Source organism: Antechinus flavipes, chromosome 4 (assembly GCF_016432865.1).
Source record: "Antechinus flavipes isolate AdamAnt ecotype Samford, QLD, Australia chromosome 4, AdamAnt_v2, whole genome shotgun sequence".
Classification (NCBI taxonomy): domain Eukaryota; kingdom Metazoa; phylum Chordata; class Mammalia; order Dasyuromorphia; family Dasyuridae; genus Antechinus; species Antechinus flavipes.
The window spans coordinates 374,620,476-374,639,037 of NC_067401.1; the positions used below are offsets into that span (position 1 = coordinate 374,620,476).

General features: G+C 33.5%; 2 protein-coding genes across 4 annotated transcripts in view; one reads left to right on the plus strand and one right to left on the minus strand.

Moving 5' to 3' along the window:
* Positions 1 to 2,751, plus strand: part of PACC1 (proton activated chloride channel 1) — a 33,381-nt gene extending 30,630 nt beyond the window's left edge. Inside the window, exon 8 of the mRNA XM_051998427.1 lies at positions 1,932 to 2,751. Coding sequence (XP_051854387.1) covers positions 1,932 to 2,093 — 162 coding nt within the window. The 3' untranslated portion in view covers positions 2,094 to 2,751. The remainder of the gene's footprint in view (positions 1 to 1,931) is intronic.
* Positions 2,752 to 5,878: 3,127 nt separating this feature from the next.
* Positions 5,879 to 18,562, minus strand: part of PPP2R5A (protein phosphatase 2 regulatory subunit B'alpha) — a 72,976-nt gene continuing 60,292 nt past the window's right edge. For all 3 annotated transcript variants that reach the window (XM_051998424.1, XM_051998426.1, XM_051998425.1), the window contains 7 exons: positions 16,295 to 16,403; positions 15,515 to 15,568; positions 10,986 to 11,036; positions 10,583 to 10,702; positions 10,363 to 10,490; positions 9,173 to 9,274; positions 5,879 to 7,163 (listed from right to left, as the gene is read on the minus strand). In XM_051998424.1, the coding sequence (XP_051854384.1) occupies positions 7,028 to 7,163; positions 9,173 to 9,274; positions 10,363 to 10,490; positions 10,583 to 10,702; positions 10,986 to 11,036; positions 15,515 to 15,568; positions 16,295 to 16,403 (700 nt within the window). In that variant the 3' untranslated portion in view covers positions 5,879 to 7,027. The remainder of the gene's footprint in view (positions 7,164 to 9,172; positions 9,275 to 10,362; positions 10,491 to 10,582; positions 10,703 to 10,985; positions 11,037 to 15,514; positions 15,569 to 16,294; positions 16,404 to 18,562) is intronic.

An 18,562-nucleotide genomic window follows, 5' to 3' on the forward strand; every position in this document is an offset into this window, starting at 1 on the left:
TATCTGTGTGTCCAGAGATCATTCTCTTGATAATCTTAAGGTTATGATTACAAATTCAATCTTTTCAGTCACTGAGTAGCAGCTGATGAAAGTGTTTATAAAGTTCAAAAATCAACTAGGGAGGGCCACATAGAACACAAAATTGTGAATAAGTGGAATTTATTAAGAAGCATTAATATCTTAAAACTTTGGATGATTTAGTAGTCAATTTTTAAAGTTTATGGTAAAATAATAGTATATATATTACATTATATATACTATATATTATATTATGCATCATCACATACTATATGTTATATATTACTATATTATTATGTATTACACATGCTATATTATATATACTACATATACTATATATGTCATATATACTGCATGTTATATTACTATATTGTATTAGCATATACTATACTTATCACATATTATATATGTCTATATATTATGGTATTGTTACTGTATACTATACAATATGTTATATATGTTACATACTATATATTATATATTACTACATATGCTATATGCTGTTATATACTATGTATTATATTACTATATGCTATGTCATATTACTATACACTATATCATATACTATATATGTGGATTATATGGTTATATATAATATATAGCATATAACATAGTTATATACTGTGTGTTACTTTATACTATATGCTACATAATATATATACATTTACTATATAATATATATAATACTATGTACAATATATACATATATACCATTTATTACATACAAATATTATATTGTGTTATATCATGATACTATGTTTTGTTATATACTACATTCTACATATTACATGATATATACTATATATTACATATTATATGTGCTATATATACTGTTATATACGATATATTATGTGTACTATATATAATATGCTATCGTTATATATTATATACACATATACATGCACTATAATTTATAGTATTAACTTTTGAAGTTATTTAAGCTTCAAATTAAGATTTTTAGGACACCCTGTACAATACAGTTTCACTCTAAGGATTTTAAAGTTTTATTTAAAATAAAGTGTTCCATTATTGCAGAAAATTTGCTAACCAACTATATCAAGCTCAACAATGTTGAGTGGTGGGCCAGCTTTACAAAGAGCTCTAACCATCCCACGTAACCTCATACCTGCTGCTGTAGCGCTGGTTTACCCACGAGTTCTTTTTCCTTACCCACGAGGCTCTTTTCAGGGAGTGTCCAGCAGACCATCGTGGCCAAAGTGTCTGGTGTGAAGTGCAAGGGGATGAGGGGAGATTTGCCAAGGGAAAAAAGCAAAGGTGAAAGCCAGACTCAGCGCTCAGCCTGCTGGATTAGCACCAACTTCAGGAAAGTTTTCAGAGGCCCTTACTTAATGAGACATGCCAAGGATTGTAGAACTAATTTAAAATTTTAATTAACCTTACATTAGGGCAACTAGGAGGAGCAGAAGGTACAGTGCCAGCCCCGGCATCAGGAAAACCTAATTCAAATTTAGCTTCAAAGACATTAGTTAGTGGTGTGACCCTCGAGGCAAAGCCCTTCCTCTCTGGTTGCCTAAGTTTCCACATCTTTAAAATGGGGATAACAGTATCACCTACCTCCCAAAGTTGTTATAAAGATCAAATGAGATGATATAAAGTGCTTTGCAAACCAAATGCTACATAATATAAAGGACTATATTCTTTTTATTGTCTTTATATTTGAAGGGAGCTAGGTGGTACAGTAAAATGCTGGGCCCGAGTTCAAATTTCGCTTCAGATACTAACTCTCTGATCCAGGTTAAGTCTTCGACCTGATTACCTCAGTTTCCTCATCTGTAAAATGAACTGCAGAAGGAAATGGCAAACCGCTCCAATATCTTTGCCAAGAAAGCCCCAAATGGGGTCACAAAGTCAGCTATGTCTGAAGCATTAACCAACAATTTTCTGTTTTTTAGATCATCACTGCCAACCCATGGAACACAATTGCTCTTCTTTGTGGGGCCTTCTTAGCATTATTCAAGGCGGCAGAGTTTGCCAAGCTAAGTGTGAAGTGGATGATCAAAATTCGAAAACGCTATCTGAAAAGGAAAAGTCAAGCAGCCAACCACATCAGCTGAAAGTGCGTCTGCACGATGGTGTTTACACACTGGGTAGAGCTGTGAACTTGAGGGATGCTAACACCCCAGCTGTGACCCGCCAGCTGGTCACCACTAACTCTGCATTTGCCTGAATGGATATTTGTTATGCTTAAGTGACAGTTTGGGAAAACCACCCTTCTGATTTGGCCCAAGAGGAGGCTGACTGGTGCTGAGGATAGATCCAAAGGCAACTCCTAAAGTTATTTAAATGTTTTAAGTTATTAATGAATCATCTAAAAATTGGACCAATTTGCAAATTGAGGTGGGAGTTCAGAGAGCTCAACCAATGACCAATTAATTGTGTAAGATGCTGTGACATGTCTTTCTCTGTGTTTGAGATGCACTTCGACACTCCTCAACGATTCTGATGGAACACAACTGCTTAAAAAGCCTGTAGTGAATTGGGGTCTCATTACTTAAGATGGTTATAAGTGCTCTGAGAAAATCAGATTTTTCTTTCCATTCACAAGAACAGCAGTTCTTAGACCTGAGTCTATGCACTTGTCCTACAGTACATTATTTCCCATCAACATGAGAATGTCAGCAGCTGACAAGCTTTTTCATGTGAAATATGAAGTGACATATTTTTAAAAGCTACTTGAAATGAGTGATTAAATATCTTCTGAATGACCATTCACTTAATTGTCTGAGCATTATATGACAATAGCTATACAAAAGCTTGAGGAAATAACTTTTACTTGACCCACAGAGACCCTTCCATGTAGTGAGGGAACAAATATTGTGGGGAGGAAGCAAACCCAGACAGTAGTGGGCTTTGAGGGCTAAATGCACAATTTGCTCAAACCACTCATTCATCTTGGGACTTCTCAAAAAAAAGTGTCAATTTCTTTGCTGATGAGGGAGAAATAGGTAACACTTTACCTTTACTTCCAGAATGATCCATTTCTTAGCTCAGCTACAGCCCATCCATGTCAGGAGGGAAGGGACAGTGACATCCTGTTCAAGCTGGCCCCCAGCAAGGCTCTACCAATGAACTGTGCTAACTCTATTCTCTGTATCCCTCACCATCCCATCTGTTTAAAATTCTCTTTACTGGTCTGGTCTGTGACTTTTAGTGCTTCTACTCCAGTGGATTGGGTCTCAGTGTTTAGTAGAGGAAGGGACTAAGTATTTAATGACATCTACTAGGTGCCAGTATCTGTGCCATAAATACTTTACAAAAATCCCGTCTGATCCTTACCAAAGTAGGGGCTATTATGATTCTCTTTTTACAGCTGAGGCAGACAGAGGCTGGCTGATTTGCCAAGGGTCACCCAGCTAGTAAGTTGTCTGAGGCTGGATTTGACTTCCTGACTCCAAATCCAGTGTTCTAATCCACTGTGCTACCGAGAAATGAATTTTACGAATAGACAATATCCGCATGACTTCTTGAAGTCTCTTCTAGTTACAAAAGAAATCATGGATCAAATTAGAACAGTTTCAAAATTTTCACCTTGCTATTGCCCTTCAAATGGTGAGAGGGAAGGGTGAGGAGTTCCAAATTGATGATAAGTGGGTCACATTTGTCTAGTGTCCAAAAAGAAAATGAATTCTGTTTTTGACTAAGGAAGCCCATCTAAAAGAAACTATGCCCTTGCAATTTGTCTCCTCTACAAAAGCTTAAGAAAACAATCCCAGCTATGCTTTTTCCCCTACATCTTATTTTAAGGCAAACGCAGAGCCAAGCATACAATTTATTTCAAAAACACTTTTGAAAGCTTACATTAAAAGTACTAAAAGTAGCCTTGTTAGAAGTATTTTAGAAATAAATATCTTTTAAAGATGACAGTCACTTTAGTGTTGCTTAAAATTTAACAAAAACATGTTTCGAAGGCCACCTTGAATTGTGTTGCTGATATCATATAAAGTTCACAGAGACCTTTTAAAATGCATTTTTGATAGAATAAACTCTGGAGAATCAGGAAAGGGATACAAGCATCTTAGCTATTTAAAGAACAACACTGTTAAAACAATTAGCTACATAGCCAAGCCTGTACTGTAGTCCCTCTTCAAGTGGGGGGAAAAAAGTACTCCTCTTACCCTAAAATAGAAACTTTATAGAAAGGGAGCTTCCCAGCACGCAGAAGGATGAGGCTGCCTGCCTACCCTTTCTTCTTCTCTTGGAAGGTGGCTGCTGCTGCTGTTGCTGGCCCATCTCCTTCACACACACTTCTGTGGTTGGGAGGCACTCATTGAATTTTACTGTTAGTGCTGGTTGGCATTAAATGGGTATCTTTAGTTAAAACACTGAGTAAAAGCATTTTTAAATTTTACAAAGAATTCTACTCATAACAAGTGGACAGTGCATATTATTCCTATTTTACAGAGAGGAAAAAAGGGGAGAGGAAAGAGGGAAAAGATATTTATGTCCTACCTACTATATACCACACCCTGCTAAACTGTGAAAAATGGAGATTCAGAGAAGTCATTTGCCCAGGCTCACAGAGGTTCATGAGTGATGTGAGTGGGATTCAAATGAGACAATGGGAATTTAGGAAGACTGTTCTGGGACAATGAGCTGACTAAGAGAGGATGCCTGACACTTTCAAGAATGTGTTAAAGGGGACTGCTTCAGCAGGAAAAGGCAGCATCTTTTAAGCATCTGAGGGAAATTCACAAAGAAAGTTCACAAAGAAAATATGGCTTTTTATATGGGAAAAGGGGTTTTCTTAAGTCTTTTTTTGTGTCATGAACTCTCAATGTTTTAGCAGAAAGGAAACAAGTATTTATTGTCTTTATGAGTCATCACAAGGCACTGTACTAAGTGCTCTGCAAAAATTATTGCAATTAATCCTCACAACAATCCTATGAGGTAAGTGCTATGACTGTCCCCATTTTACAATGTCAGAATACTAAGGCAGACAGAAGTTAAGTGACTTGGCCAGGATCACACAGCAGTACTAGAGTATTCTGACTCTAGAGTCCTGTATTTTATCCACAGGGCCACCTAGCTACTATCCTTTAAATGTGTCAAACAAAATACATAGGATATTACAAGAAAAGCTAATTATATTGAAGTATGGTTATCAAACTATTAAAACAGAAATAAACATTTACATAGCATTTATTACTAGGTGCCAGGTACAGTGCTAAGTACTTTACAATTATTTCGTTTGATCTTTACAGTCACCTTGGGGACTAGGTGCTATTATTATCCTCATTTTGCAGTTGAGAAAAATGAGGCAGAATGAAGTGACTTGTCCACACAACTAGCAAGTGCCTGAGGCCAGATTTGAAATCCAATCTTCCTGACCTCAGCCTCAACACCCTCTTCCTCTGTGTCACACCTAGGTTCCCAGACTTCCAGTTAAGAATGCCTAGGAAGAGAATAATGGATACTTGAGGCAATTAAATAAAAACAAAAAAAATGACTTCTTATAAAAACAATCTGTGTTAACAGGGGAGCAATGGTTTGGACCACAACTTGTCTTCTATAAACACTAATTTTCAAATCAATTCATAGTCTCTTAAGTTCACATGGGCCATCTGAGGTGCTGGGGAGGGCACTGTAGGATTTTAAAATTTCCTACACATCCATTTACCAGAGTAAGCTCTGGTTGACAGCTGCTGATTACTGGCTCTAACTCTGACCCTTGGCAGCCAAATTTTTGTTTTGATAAACAGTATATATACCCACATGCTCCATCATCATTTTATCTTCTTACTTGTGTTCAGCTATTTTATCAAATAAATCTTGCTAGAGAATTCCAATCGGCAGTATTTCTAGAGCCTGGTGGAGTAGACAAAGATAACATACAACAAACTACAAACATAGACTTTATTAAATGCTGCTCAATCCCCCAGTGAAGATCTTCCATTACAAAACAGCTTTCTATGCAACCGCAAGAGATTGGAATGGTACTCTGATAACAAAAGATGTGAGAAATATCTGATCAAGTAAAAATATACGAGGCCCCCTAGAATCAATTTCTTGAATCTTCTATTTAGGAAGCATACTGCATTTCTTTTAAATAAAGCCAGGCAGTGATCATTAGAGCTCTGCACCCCCTACTGAGGGACCCCCCTAAGCCTCCATCAGTGTGATGGGAGGGGGAGAAAATGGAGAAAGGCAAGGAGGAAGGGCTCAGAGGCCCTGCCTTCAGCCCTGTGCTTCATGGGGAAGGGAAGAGGAGGAATGAATGAGAGGTAATGTCAGAGATCATGTCATCATCACTCTTCTACGAAGCTGCCTGCTGACCAGTGAATGTCATTAATGGGATGGCAGGTAAAAGGGGGATTTCTCCAGCTGACCACAAGGAACATTCTGGAGAATTTTGGTTTATTTTCCCAGCTTTTATTTCTAACTTGTGCTTTAAAAATATCACAATTTTTTTTCCTGGAAATTTTAAGTTTTTCACTCAAATTCCAGAATACAGTAATATCTTTAAGGACAAAAGGTAAAAGGGCAAGTTAGGCTATTCCTCCCTTTGTGTTACTGGAAGGAAAAAGAAGGAAAGGAAGGATTGTACCTTAGTTTTATTTTAGGAAATACTGCCTTTCCTATAACTCAACCAAGGTGTGCAGCAATGTGAAAAGCACATTTAAAAAATGTACATAGCTACTACATCTATGTGCAATGCAACACAATCAAAAAAAATTCAAGTCATAATTCTCACCACTCCCATAATTATCTCACTCATATCATGTATAATAAAAATTCATTCATTTCTGTGAAACTTCAGAAGTGACACAATAAATCAATGATTAGACAAAAAAGTTACAATATACTGTGGTCATGATGTAACATATGGCTATGTTTAGTCCACAAATTTTTCATTTACAGATGCCAGAAAAAAAATTGGCCTTTTAATTACATTATACTGTTGAGGTTTTTTCCTTTGCAAATTTTTACATATTTCAAAAAAGTGTATACAAAAAGTCTGCCTTTCAAGCAGAAGTCGTCATCATTTCATTTATTTGGCACTTGTACTGTTGAGTGCATTGTGCACATTGTGAGTACTGTTATGCTTTTCAGTCAAAGCTTTCTTTAACTTTAACTCCTCCAATTTTTTCCATAATTCTTCACGTTCCAATTCCTTTTTTTTCTCTCTGCAGAAAAGATAAAAAACAAATGTAAGCAGAAATGTTTAGACCAGTGCTAAGAGTAACATACCATGCATCAATACACCAATGATCAGAACAGACCTCATCCATGTTCACTTAACTGCCCTTTGATAAAGCATTTGAGTCCTATTATTTCCCAAATAAGATGCATCTGCCTCATCCCAAGCAACAAAAAAGTATGTGTGCTCATCTCATTTTTATAGCCCCAAAATGAAGCTTTTTTGGCAATGACTTATGTAACTTAACTGTCTTTTCTAGAAAGGAAATGCCCATCAAAAAAAAAAAAAAAAAAAAAAGGAAATGCCCATCTACTCTATGGAAGCTCTAGCTAATTTATCCCATGTAATTGTTTGTATGCATTTGCATGTTGTTTTTCCCATTAGACTGTTATAAAGCTCCTTGAAAGGAGGGCTGCTTTTTGACCTTTGTAACCCCACTGTCTAACATAAGACAGGCATTTATTAAATGGTTGTTGAATGGGTTGACTCAGAGTTAATGACATATCTGAGTTCCAACTTCCCAATAATGAATGGTGCTGATTTCAAAATATCATTTGTTAATAATTGATTTACTAAATCAATTACAAATAACTGCAAGAACAGTTCGAAAGAATATCCACGTTAAGCATGATGGAGAAATAGAAACAATCATGTGATGAGAGTATATTTTAAAGCATTCAGCTAGAAGGAAGAAATGGAAGATGATCCAAATAAATGAAAAGCAAATACAGTAAGTAAGTAATGATGGGGAAGCTTTAACTATTTGGGCATCAAGTTAGATCTCTTTTTCTTCTTTAAAAAAAAAAAAAAGCAAAACAATTGGGATAACTTGCCTTGCTGATAACTCCAGGATTCAGAAAGCAAGGCAAACCATGAAAAAGAAGAAGTTTTATTCTGGTGTTTCTAACCAGTAAGGAAACATTAGATACCAAAGTAAAAAGAGCACTATGGGTTCATTGAAAACACATTATTTAATCTTTCTGTGCCTCAGTTTCCTCATTTATAAAATTAGAATTAGACTAAATTGAAAATTTCTTTAAGCACTAAAGCAACGATTTTATATCATGCCAAAATAATCCCTTAAAAAAAAATATAATGATGTTACTAGACTGGATAGCTGTTCAAGGAAATGACAAGGTTAAGAGATATTAATGACAAGATGCAATATGGTGATTAATAAATCAATGTCAAATTGAAAGGTAGTTTTCTAGTGAAATATTTCAAGGATCTTCCTCTTGTTCCTGTTTAACCTTTTCATAAACGACTTGGCTGAAGGCACAGATGACACAAGAGCTTAGCAAATCTGGAAATGACCCAAAGCTCAGGAAGAGAATTAGCATCCTGGATGACAAAAATTAAAATTCCCCAAAAATTTTAGGCTAAAATGAAACAAATCTTATACAATGATATTTCATAAAGATGAATGTAGTCTTAGTTTTTAAATATTTAAGATGCTTAGAAAATCAATAGATTATATATAAAAGACCTGGAGTTTTAATGTATTAGAAATTCAACATGAGTCAACAGTGACAAACGGCAGTCAAAAACTAGGTTGCATTAATAGAAGCATACTGCTCCTGAATGAGAAATATGCTCATTTTACAATGCCATTCTCTAGTAGTTCACATTTCCACCAAAAAAAGGGGGCATTCCATCCTGTATTTTAAACCCAAGTTTTCTGTGGCCAAATTATTTTGGAGAAATGCTGACCTGTACACTGAAGTTTTATCTCTTCCAAGATATGACATAGTTTAGCTATTTCTAATTAGCATAAATTTATTAAAGTGAGATAGCACATGTGAAAATGATTAATGGGTGCTGTTTGGATAATTTTCTTTAGCTGAAAGTTCAAAATGCAACTAACTTTTCCATAAATACTATAAAATATATCTTCAGTACTCATTTTGGTCAGGATTAAATAGCATCCTGATATTTTCAATATGAGACACCTGAGGCTATGGAAACTTCAGTCATGTCATTTAAAATAATAAATACCTTTGCCTTTCAGCTTTGTATGAGCTCGTAAGATCATCAAAAAGCTTGCCATTCATCTCCATCAACGTTTTCAAGACATTGTATACTAGTGCCACAATAGTCCTAGAACAAAAAAATTCAGATCTGTTACTGATGTTGATAGATCATTTGGTTGAGTTAAACATGGTTATTTTCATTTCTGCTCTGTGTTTCATTCTGCTTGAGACACTGCACTTTCAGGAATAAAGGTGGAAGAAGTGAATTAAAAGTGCCCCCCTTTTCTAGCATTCTTGAATTCTACCATTCTAACCCATAATGCAGCCACTAGGAAGAAAAGAACAGTACTAACAAAAGGTTATTGAAGTCAAGAAGCTTATTATACAATAAACAAGAGACCTAATGTCAAACCTGAGACTTTGAATGGCCCATGTATGCTTAGAACTTAGGTAATATTGCTTCAAAAGTAAGAGAGAGGCCTACATATAATTAATTTTGATTTGTTAAAAGTTTTCTGTTCCACATACCTTGTGCTTTGAATAAATTAATAAAGCTTTGTTATCATTTTGAAGAGATAAGCACTCTATCTGAACATCCATCGAGCACCTATTAACTAGAATAGAGTGAATGTTGGATTTGGAGTTAGGGGATCATCAACTTAAGAGCTGAATGTGACCTTATGTGTCATTTCATTCAGTCCCTTGATCTAAAATCCCAATTTCACAGATTGTCTAGGATCATACAAGTAAGGCAATGGCAGAGCCAGTAAACCAGGCCTTCAACTCCAGAGATCTTTCTACTATTAGCATGCTTCTACTCTCAAACAATCTGGGGTTTCAAATCCTATTCTGCTTATAAGTAGCAGTGTGACCTTAGACAAATCCCTTCTTAGAGCATTAGTTTCTTCATCTGGAAAATTAAGAGGTTGGATTAAGTTATCTCCTTTTAACCAAGAAATCTATGATTCTATCATTTTAAAAGAGTATGAGATAATTCCTGCCTTCAAGGAGATATAATTACAGCAAGAAAAAAGACTAGAACATGTTAAAAAGAGACATACACAAAAACATCCAAAATTTTACAAAGATACATGTACAAGAAGAGGAAAGAAATGACTAAGATAAGCTGTGGTTAAAGAAGGTATACCAAATTTGATTAGGTTTTAAGTAAAATTTAAAGGCCAAATTAGAAAAAATACAAAAAGAAATACATACGGATTCCAGTGTTCTTTGGAAATTTTGTATAAACTGGCAAACATGATTGGAAGAATTTTATCAATATTTTCCTCAATCAAACTAAGAATATATTCATTATTCCAGAAGTACAATGCCCTTTCTGCAACCTGAAACAAATATATGGCAAGGTTAGAGCCAGAAGAAACAAAAAGGGCCAGCTTTTACATGAAATAGATTCACTGAAAATAAGTCATCAAACCTGGAAATGAGAACTTGACACACACTTGGATATCTGCTTAAAGAGAGGTTCTTCAATTTTTTTGAATTGTGTTGGCTCTATCACATCTAAGATTTCTTCAATTTCTCCTAAAAACATTACCTATGAGAAAAAGAAATAGTAAATATGATAAAACACTGACAATTAGAAATCATACCATTGACAGCATTCACTTATCAAATACAGGGGGAAAAAGTTTGAATTGCATTTACAAATAGAGGGGTAAATACAAAACCTAAAGAAATATTTTTATGAAGTACTGAAACTAACTGAAGACTAGCTAATGAAAAGACACAACTATTGGGGGGGTGGGAGTGGAATGGAATGTTTTTTGTCAAAATAAATATAAACTTATTGAGGTCGAAATATATTTTCTAAGATTTACCTCCTTCTGACTGCATGTTTTTGGCCAAAATTTCAGCAATCCTCTGATCACCTATGAAAAAGAAAAATTTTAATTGTAGGCAAATTTTTTTTTTAAACCAACCTAACAAACAGCTTCTAAATGGTACAATGAACATATTAGTACCAATTAACCATAAAAATTTTAACATGTGCTTAGACACAAATCTGACCAATAACACTCTTTTTATTTGTTTAATAATTTACAGCTAATTTGCTTTTATACATATTATCACATTCGATGTACTTAGAACAATCCTGTAAACTTGGTAGGGTAGTTGTTATTTTACACAATAAGAAAAACTCAGAGATTTTAAATGTTCTCCCCAAGCAAATAAACAGAAAACCAAGGAATTAAAACAAGGCTTTCTGACTCCAAGATTCCATTTGCTTTTCACACAACCTTTTCTGTGACCAGTGTGCTACCATTACCATGATGATGATGATGATGATGATCATACTAGTGTCATGATGGATAAACATATCTCAGTTAAAGACTTAATATATCACATGTTCCCTTTCCAATAAAATATCACTATGATCCTTTTAAAGAGATATAGAAATCAAGATTAATTTTAAGAATAAAAATTTAAGTTACTTAAATTTCAAATACAAATGTTTATGACAGCATCATACTTCATTTTCATTTTTTTGGCTCAAAATTAATTGAAAACAAGTGTCTAGATTTATTGGCAATTCACATAATATTGATATACTGGGGGGTTTTATGTAATTTTCCTTGAAATTTTCAAGCTCTTTACCAAAGATCAAATTTAATCAATAACCTTTTCTGCCTTTCATTTTTTTCCTGACTTGTAGTGGATTTTTTGGGGGGAGGATGAGAGGATAGCTGTTCAGTTATTGTAGTAAACCAGACATGGCTTTCTTTCACAGATTTTTAAGTACCTCCTTCCCTATCCCTACCCCCCACCAAGTTTCATTATGTCTCGCCAAAGATACAATTTGTTGAATCTTAATTTGCACCAACAAGCCATGTAATCAATTATCACTAGATATATCTTCATTCAGTACATGATACTAATTTGAAGACTTTATTAACCATAAGGCTTCATAAACATCATAACTTTAAAGCAAAGTAATATACCTTTGCTTTTTTATATGCAAAATAAAATTTTAACTAGATTGAGTTAGAAATATTTTTGCTGTTTGTATATACATTCTATTCCTTTTCCTTAAACCAGTTTTAAACTTCAAGAAGAGATCTCATTCTTAAACATTTTCATATCTTGTGTAGCATCTAGCTCAGTGATCTCTACATAGCAAACAAGTTAATAAATATTTATGAAACTACATAAAAATAAATGAAACTTCATTTTGAAACAATCTTTAAAATACATATATGCTACAGTCAATAAATATTTATTCTCAATCCACTATCCCTAGCAGCTGTTTTGTCTCCCTCCACCTTATCTTTTTTCCTCCATATCTCAAAATCATTTTCTTCAATCACCTCTTCTCCCTCCAGTATAAAAAGTTAGAGGGGGCTTTCTTCTTGTCAAACAAAGACCTTTGCTTGTGACTTTAGTCCCATCTTTAATCCCAACTCCTCCTTTAAAGATCCAATATTCCCCAGATCCTTCTGTTTTTCTCTTTCATTTTCTTCCTCTATTCTGACTTCTATCATTTTCCCTGTAAACCAGCTCATATGTTTTATCTTTCCTAAAAACACAATCCTTTGATCTTCAGTTACTTTTTTGGGTATATTAACACATTTTTCTAAGCTTCTGTTCAGTAGTAAATCTGTAGAATGATTGTCTCTAATGCTTCACCACCCACTCTTACTCTGATCAGGAATCTGGATTTCTTCCAGACCCATCACCTCACTAATACTACCCTCTCTCCAAGGTCACAAACGACTTTTTAATTGATAAATTAAATGGCCTTCTCCCCTCCCCCAGTCCTTATTAATCCTTGATCTTTCAGCAGTATTTGATAACACTAATGGCTCCTGCTTGCTACTCCTTAGATAGGCACTTAAGTATTTTTTATACATGAAGAAAAAACTTACAATTGGAGTAATTTTCATCATTTGAATTAATTCAGAAATATTCAAGAATAAAAAACGAATAGGATTATGCCCTGAGACAAACTTTGAAATCTACCTAGAGTAATATAAATAATTGTAACTTTTTTGGCATTTTTAGACCAGAAAAATATTTTTCTTAATGGGAAAGGAGAATGGAATCATATAAACTACTAAATAGTATTAAATAGCCTAAAATCCTCTATTTAAAACACACTATTAAAACTGTTTAAAATTGTACAAGTATAGGTGGAGGAGGGCACGGAATCTTTTCTTTTTTTTTTTTTGCTGAGGCAATTAGGGTTAAAAGTGACTTGCCCAGAGTCACACATCCAGGAAGTGTTAAGTGTCTGAGGTCAAATTTGAACTCAGGTCCTCCTGATTTCAGGGCTGGTGCTCTACCCACCTAGCTGTCTGTCCCAGAGGGCACAGAATCTAATTCTCTCTTCTCATTGATTAACCAATACTGCATCCAAACTCCAATATGATGATCCATATCTCTAAAAGTGACATTTGGTATTACCTTGAACCATATTTTGGGAAGGAAAGTTATGCTGTTTAAAACAGGTAATTACCTGTTTCTATTTAGAAAGGTTGCTGATAAACAGGAAAGATTCCAGAAGATCAATAAGGTTGATAAAAGGTCTTGAGGCCTTCTCATATGAGAACTGATTGGACGAATCAAAAATTTTTAATATGGAGGAGAAAAAGCTTGGGGAGGGTTGGGCCAGGGGTGTTTACACACATATTTTCAATTATTTGAAGAGCTGTCATATATAAGGATTTAACTTGTTCTCCTTGGTTCCAGTGGGGTTGACGTTGTAGAAAAGATAATTTGGGGCTCTGTAAAATGGTAAATTTTCTTTCCAAAGCATCCAAAAAAGCAGAATGGGACACCTTTGAAAGAGAGCTAGTACCTTCTTACTGGAACTTGGATGGATTAGATTTGCAATTATTGGTTAGGTTTAGGTACCAAATAGATGATTTCTGAGGGAGATCCTTTCCAATTCAGATTCTAAGATTCTGTACAAAATGTGCCCAAATATTATCCAAGCCCTACAAATAATGGGTTTTGAGAACAGCCACCAAAGGGGTGGGTTTTTTTTTTTTTTTTTAACAAGAACTCTATTTGACAACCAACAATGGGTTTTTAAATTTTGACATGGAAACTGGAATTTAAATTTATACAAATGCTTGCTACAAATTTCAAGCAAGGAAACCTAATTAAAGCCTGTGACTACAGATGGCAGCACTCCTAGTAAATATTAAGTATTTTTAAAACACATTAAGAACAAACAAAACCCTACCCTATTACCCCCACCCACCCAAAGAGGTTTTACACACATTAAATGAAATTGCTTTCTCTACTATTAATCCAGCACAAGGCTTGCTTTACTATGTGTGAGTGGGTGAATAGCTATTTAAAAGGTTTTCTCACTGTGAATGCTCTTGTGGATTTGGGTAAAGCACAAACCTCATAGTTCATTGCTGAATTTTATTTATATTCACACTGTATAGTTTATGTGGACTTAAGTGTATTTGTTAATATTTTTATTTTAACTTGTCATTTTAAAAAGTGCTTTTAGCTGTCTCCAAGATGAATTCTAAATAAAAAAAAAAAGTGGAGGTAGTAGAGAAATGATTCCTGTTGTTTTATGATGACAGTGTTAAAGTAATAATACTCAGTACTTTTAAAAAAATACATTTCAAAGTATACCTTTCTTTATTACATAAAGAAAAAGAAAATTCTAGTATTTTAAATACTCTTTTCCATAACCTTTTTATCTTATATGTTTTTGAATATAAAACACCAGATTTGCCTCTAAAGGTCAAATGGGTTTGCTGATTAAAAATAATAGGTTTGTCTTCATATTTGTTTTTTTCTTCATGTGTTTGAAAATACTCATATTTTTCTACTTCATGTTAATTATGTAGCTCTTGAATCAGAAGTAATTTATGAATTTAGTAATACAATATTATCAAATCCCATGACCTTTATTCCACCATCAATGTGCATTAGTTTCATTTTAGTCACAAATAGTAATTGAGATTTCTTAGTAAATACTGTTTAATTTACAATTAGAAATAGTACAATACTATCTCCATCAAGGATAAAAAATGTTTTTGTCTCTAAAGAATTAACTTGAATAATGGGTTCTGATTACAGAGGCAGGGAAGAATGCCACATTTTAAAAGTTACTTAAGAATTAACTGTAACTTAAATTTTTTTTTAAATTCTTAATTTCACTAATTTCCAATATACTACACATCACAATCACTTGATATAACCATCTAAAGGATCTTATTTTTTTTTTAAATCTACATTTTCATTATTCACACTAGTTGTTGCAAAGTTTTTAACTTTACATACAATTTTCCAGAAAAGTAAGCTTCATGTGCATTGCTAGCACCACACACAAACAATAATGTTGTTCTACTGAACACATAAAAATAGGTGAAACACTTACTGGTTCTGTTAGTGTTGTGTCCTTCTCCAGGAACTGTACAACACAATAGGCTAGCTAAAACACAAGTGACAATTATATGAATATTACTGTGCAAAAATATTTAATGATGTTTTAGAACATGAATTACTAAAAAGTATTATGAATTAACAGATGTTACTTTATTTTTATATATGCAAACTTCTAACATAACTAGCCACTTAATTTCTCAATCTCTGGAAATAAAAGTATTTTATACTATTTTCAAAGACACATTTTTCACTAAAAAAAGATTATGTTTTCATATTATATAGAAAATATTGAATTTTTGTCTGACAATATTCTATATATTATATTTTCTATATGACAAAATAAAATATAACAAAAAAGGCAAATACGAGATTTTAAAATACATTTCTTCTTAAGCCAATATTTCAATTTTACAGGCCATTTTAGTGACACGAGTATTTTGATTTCCAATATGTTTCAATATGCACATTTACCCAGTTTTTATGTCTTAACTGGAGGAGACCTGAGAAGCTAAGAAAAGTTAAAAAGTTTGTTCAACATTATATAACAGAGATCCCAGTAGAGATAGGATCTTGAACACAAATCTTTCTCATTTTAAAGCTGGCTCTATTCATTAGTGATTAAGTTGCATTCCATTATTCTGTGTGATATAATATGTGTGCATATTATAGGGCAATCTACCAAACTAACTAAATTTACTTAACACATTTTTGCTATCTATGTTGTACTTCAAAAGTCTATTATTAATTCATTCCATTTTTTTTCTTAACCTACCTGAGCATGAAACAAGGACAATCCTTTAGCAGTGTGCATAGGAATTAAAACCTTCATTAGAAACTGTTTGTGTTCTGCTTTCAGAGGCAGGGCAAAACCGTTGATAATACTGAAAAATATAAGCAGTAAAACTATAATAACTCTATATTCACATACGTGTAGTTTCATATATGTATAGTTAAAGTAGGCATTCATGTTTTCCAAGATAACGTCTTTTAAATTTACAGATTCGTGATTCAGTAACTGACAAATTACAAAGATTACTACTAACTTTGCCTTTAAGTCACTCAGTAATGTTTGATGATTGAGACTTGAAATTATCTTCCAAACATGCGCCACTCTCATTTAACAGATGAGAAAAATGAGGGTGAAGGAAATGAAATGTTTTACTCAAGGTCACATATGTGGTACTCTCTAGACACAATTTCCTTTTCTTAAAAACTTTTAGGATAATTAGTAACTTAATTTCTACTTGGACACAAATTTTGTTTCTTCAGAAATAAATAGGGTAAATTTTCCTTCAATTTTCAGTAATATCCCAAAATGATAAAATTATTTTTCTTTACTTTTTAGTTAATTTTTTTCAAAAAAAAATCTTTCATCTTTTCTTCCCTTCATCTTCTTCCCTACTCTTCCTCCCCACTACTGAGAAAGCAAGAACAACAAAATCCCTTTAACAAACAAGTACAATCAAGCAAAACAAACTTTCTCATTGGCCATGTCCACAAAAACAAAACAAAACAAAACAAAACAAAAATGTCTTAATCTACAATTTGCCTCATTAGTAGGTAGGTAGTTGGTCACTTCACTGATGATCCTGAGTAGTTCAAAGTTGATTGTCTTTGTGATCCTTTTGTAAGACTACTTCACTAGCAAAAAATTATAAATGCTGGAGGGACTATGGGAAAATCGGTACTTTGATGCACTGGTGGAGCTATGAACTGGGTCCGGCCATTTTGGAACTATACCCAAAATGCTATTAAACTGTGGCCCAATGATATACACTAAATTTTTACCCCTCAAAGAGATCCAACAAAAGAGAAAAGGGACGCATATGCATAAAAATATTTATGGCTGTTCTTTTAGTGGTGTCAAAGAATTGAAAACTGAGATAGTGCCCATTAACTGGGGAATGACTAAATCTATTATGTCATATAAATATGATAGAACACTGTTGTATTGTAAGAAATAAAAGGAAAGTCTTCAAAAATCCCTAGGAAGACTTATATGAAGTTATACAATAACAATAGTGTAAAAAATCAGTAACTTTGAAAAGACTTTGCAACTCTGAGCAACACAATAATGAACCACAATTCCAAAAGACTCATGATGAAGCACACTACTTCCAGATAGAGAAATGATGGCCCCAAAGTATAGACTAAGGCACTAATCTCTCCCCTCCCTTTCTCCTGTCCCTGTATAATTTGGCAATTATACACACACACATATACACACGTATGTACACACATACATTTTAAATGGTTTTTTATTGCTTTCTCAATGGTTGAGGGAAAGTAAACGAGGGAGATAAATTTGAAACTGAAAGTAAAATAGAATTTTAAAATACTGCTCTTATTATATAAATTGTTCTCCTAGTTGTGCTCATTTTATTCTATATCAGTTCATAAAAGTCTTTTTCAGTTTTTTAAAAAGGGTCTCCTCCACAATATCTTATAACAAGATATTACATTTATAAAATACAATTTTTTAGCTATTTTCCACTTAATAGTAATTCCTTCAGTTTCTACTTCTTCACCATCACAAAAAAAGATCCTATAATTATTTTTTTATATATAGGTCCCTTTTTCTTCTTTCTTTCATCAGAGTATCTTTAGCTGTGAACTACTTCCAAACATTGGGCTAAAATCCCCAAATGAGAAGAGCTATAATATTTATGAAATGAAAATAGAGTAAGTTACTTAAATTTATGACTTTAAGGCATTCCTATATCCTGCTGGATTAATATAGATTTTGATATATCTTTATTATAGTTGCAGAAGGAGATATATTTTTGAACATAGCCAAAAAGGGAATCTGTTTTGCTAGATTATATATATTTGTTACAAGGATTTTTTTTTCTTCACCAATGGGATAAGGGTGTAGGAAGAGAAAACAGATGTTAAAATTTTAAAAATACAATTTAATTGTAAAAATCTCCATCAATATTCTCTATAGTTCATTTTAATTCCTCCCCATATGCCTTTAACTTTGAATGAAATGATAGCATATAGGAAGGAGTATCTGGCAACTTAGAGGCTCAGGAAGGAA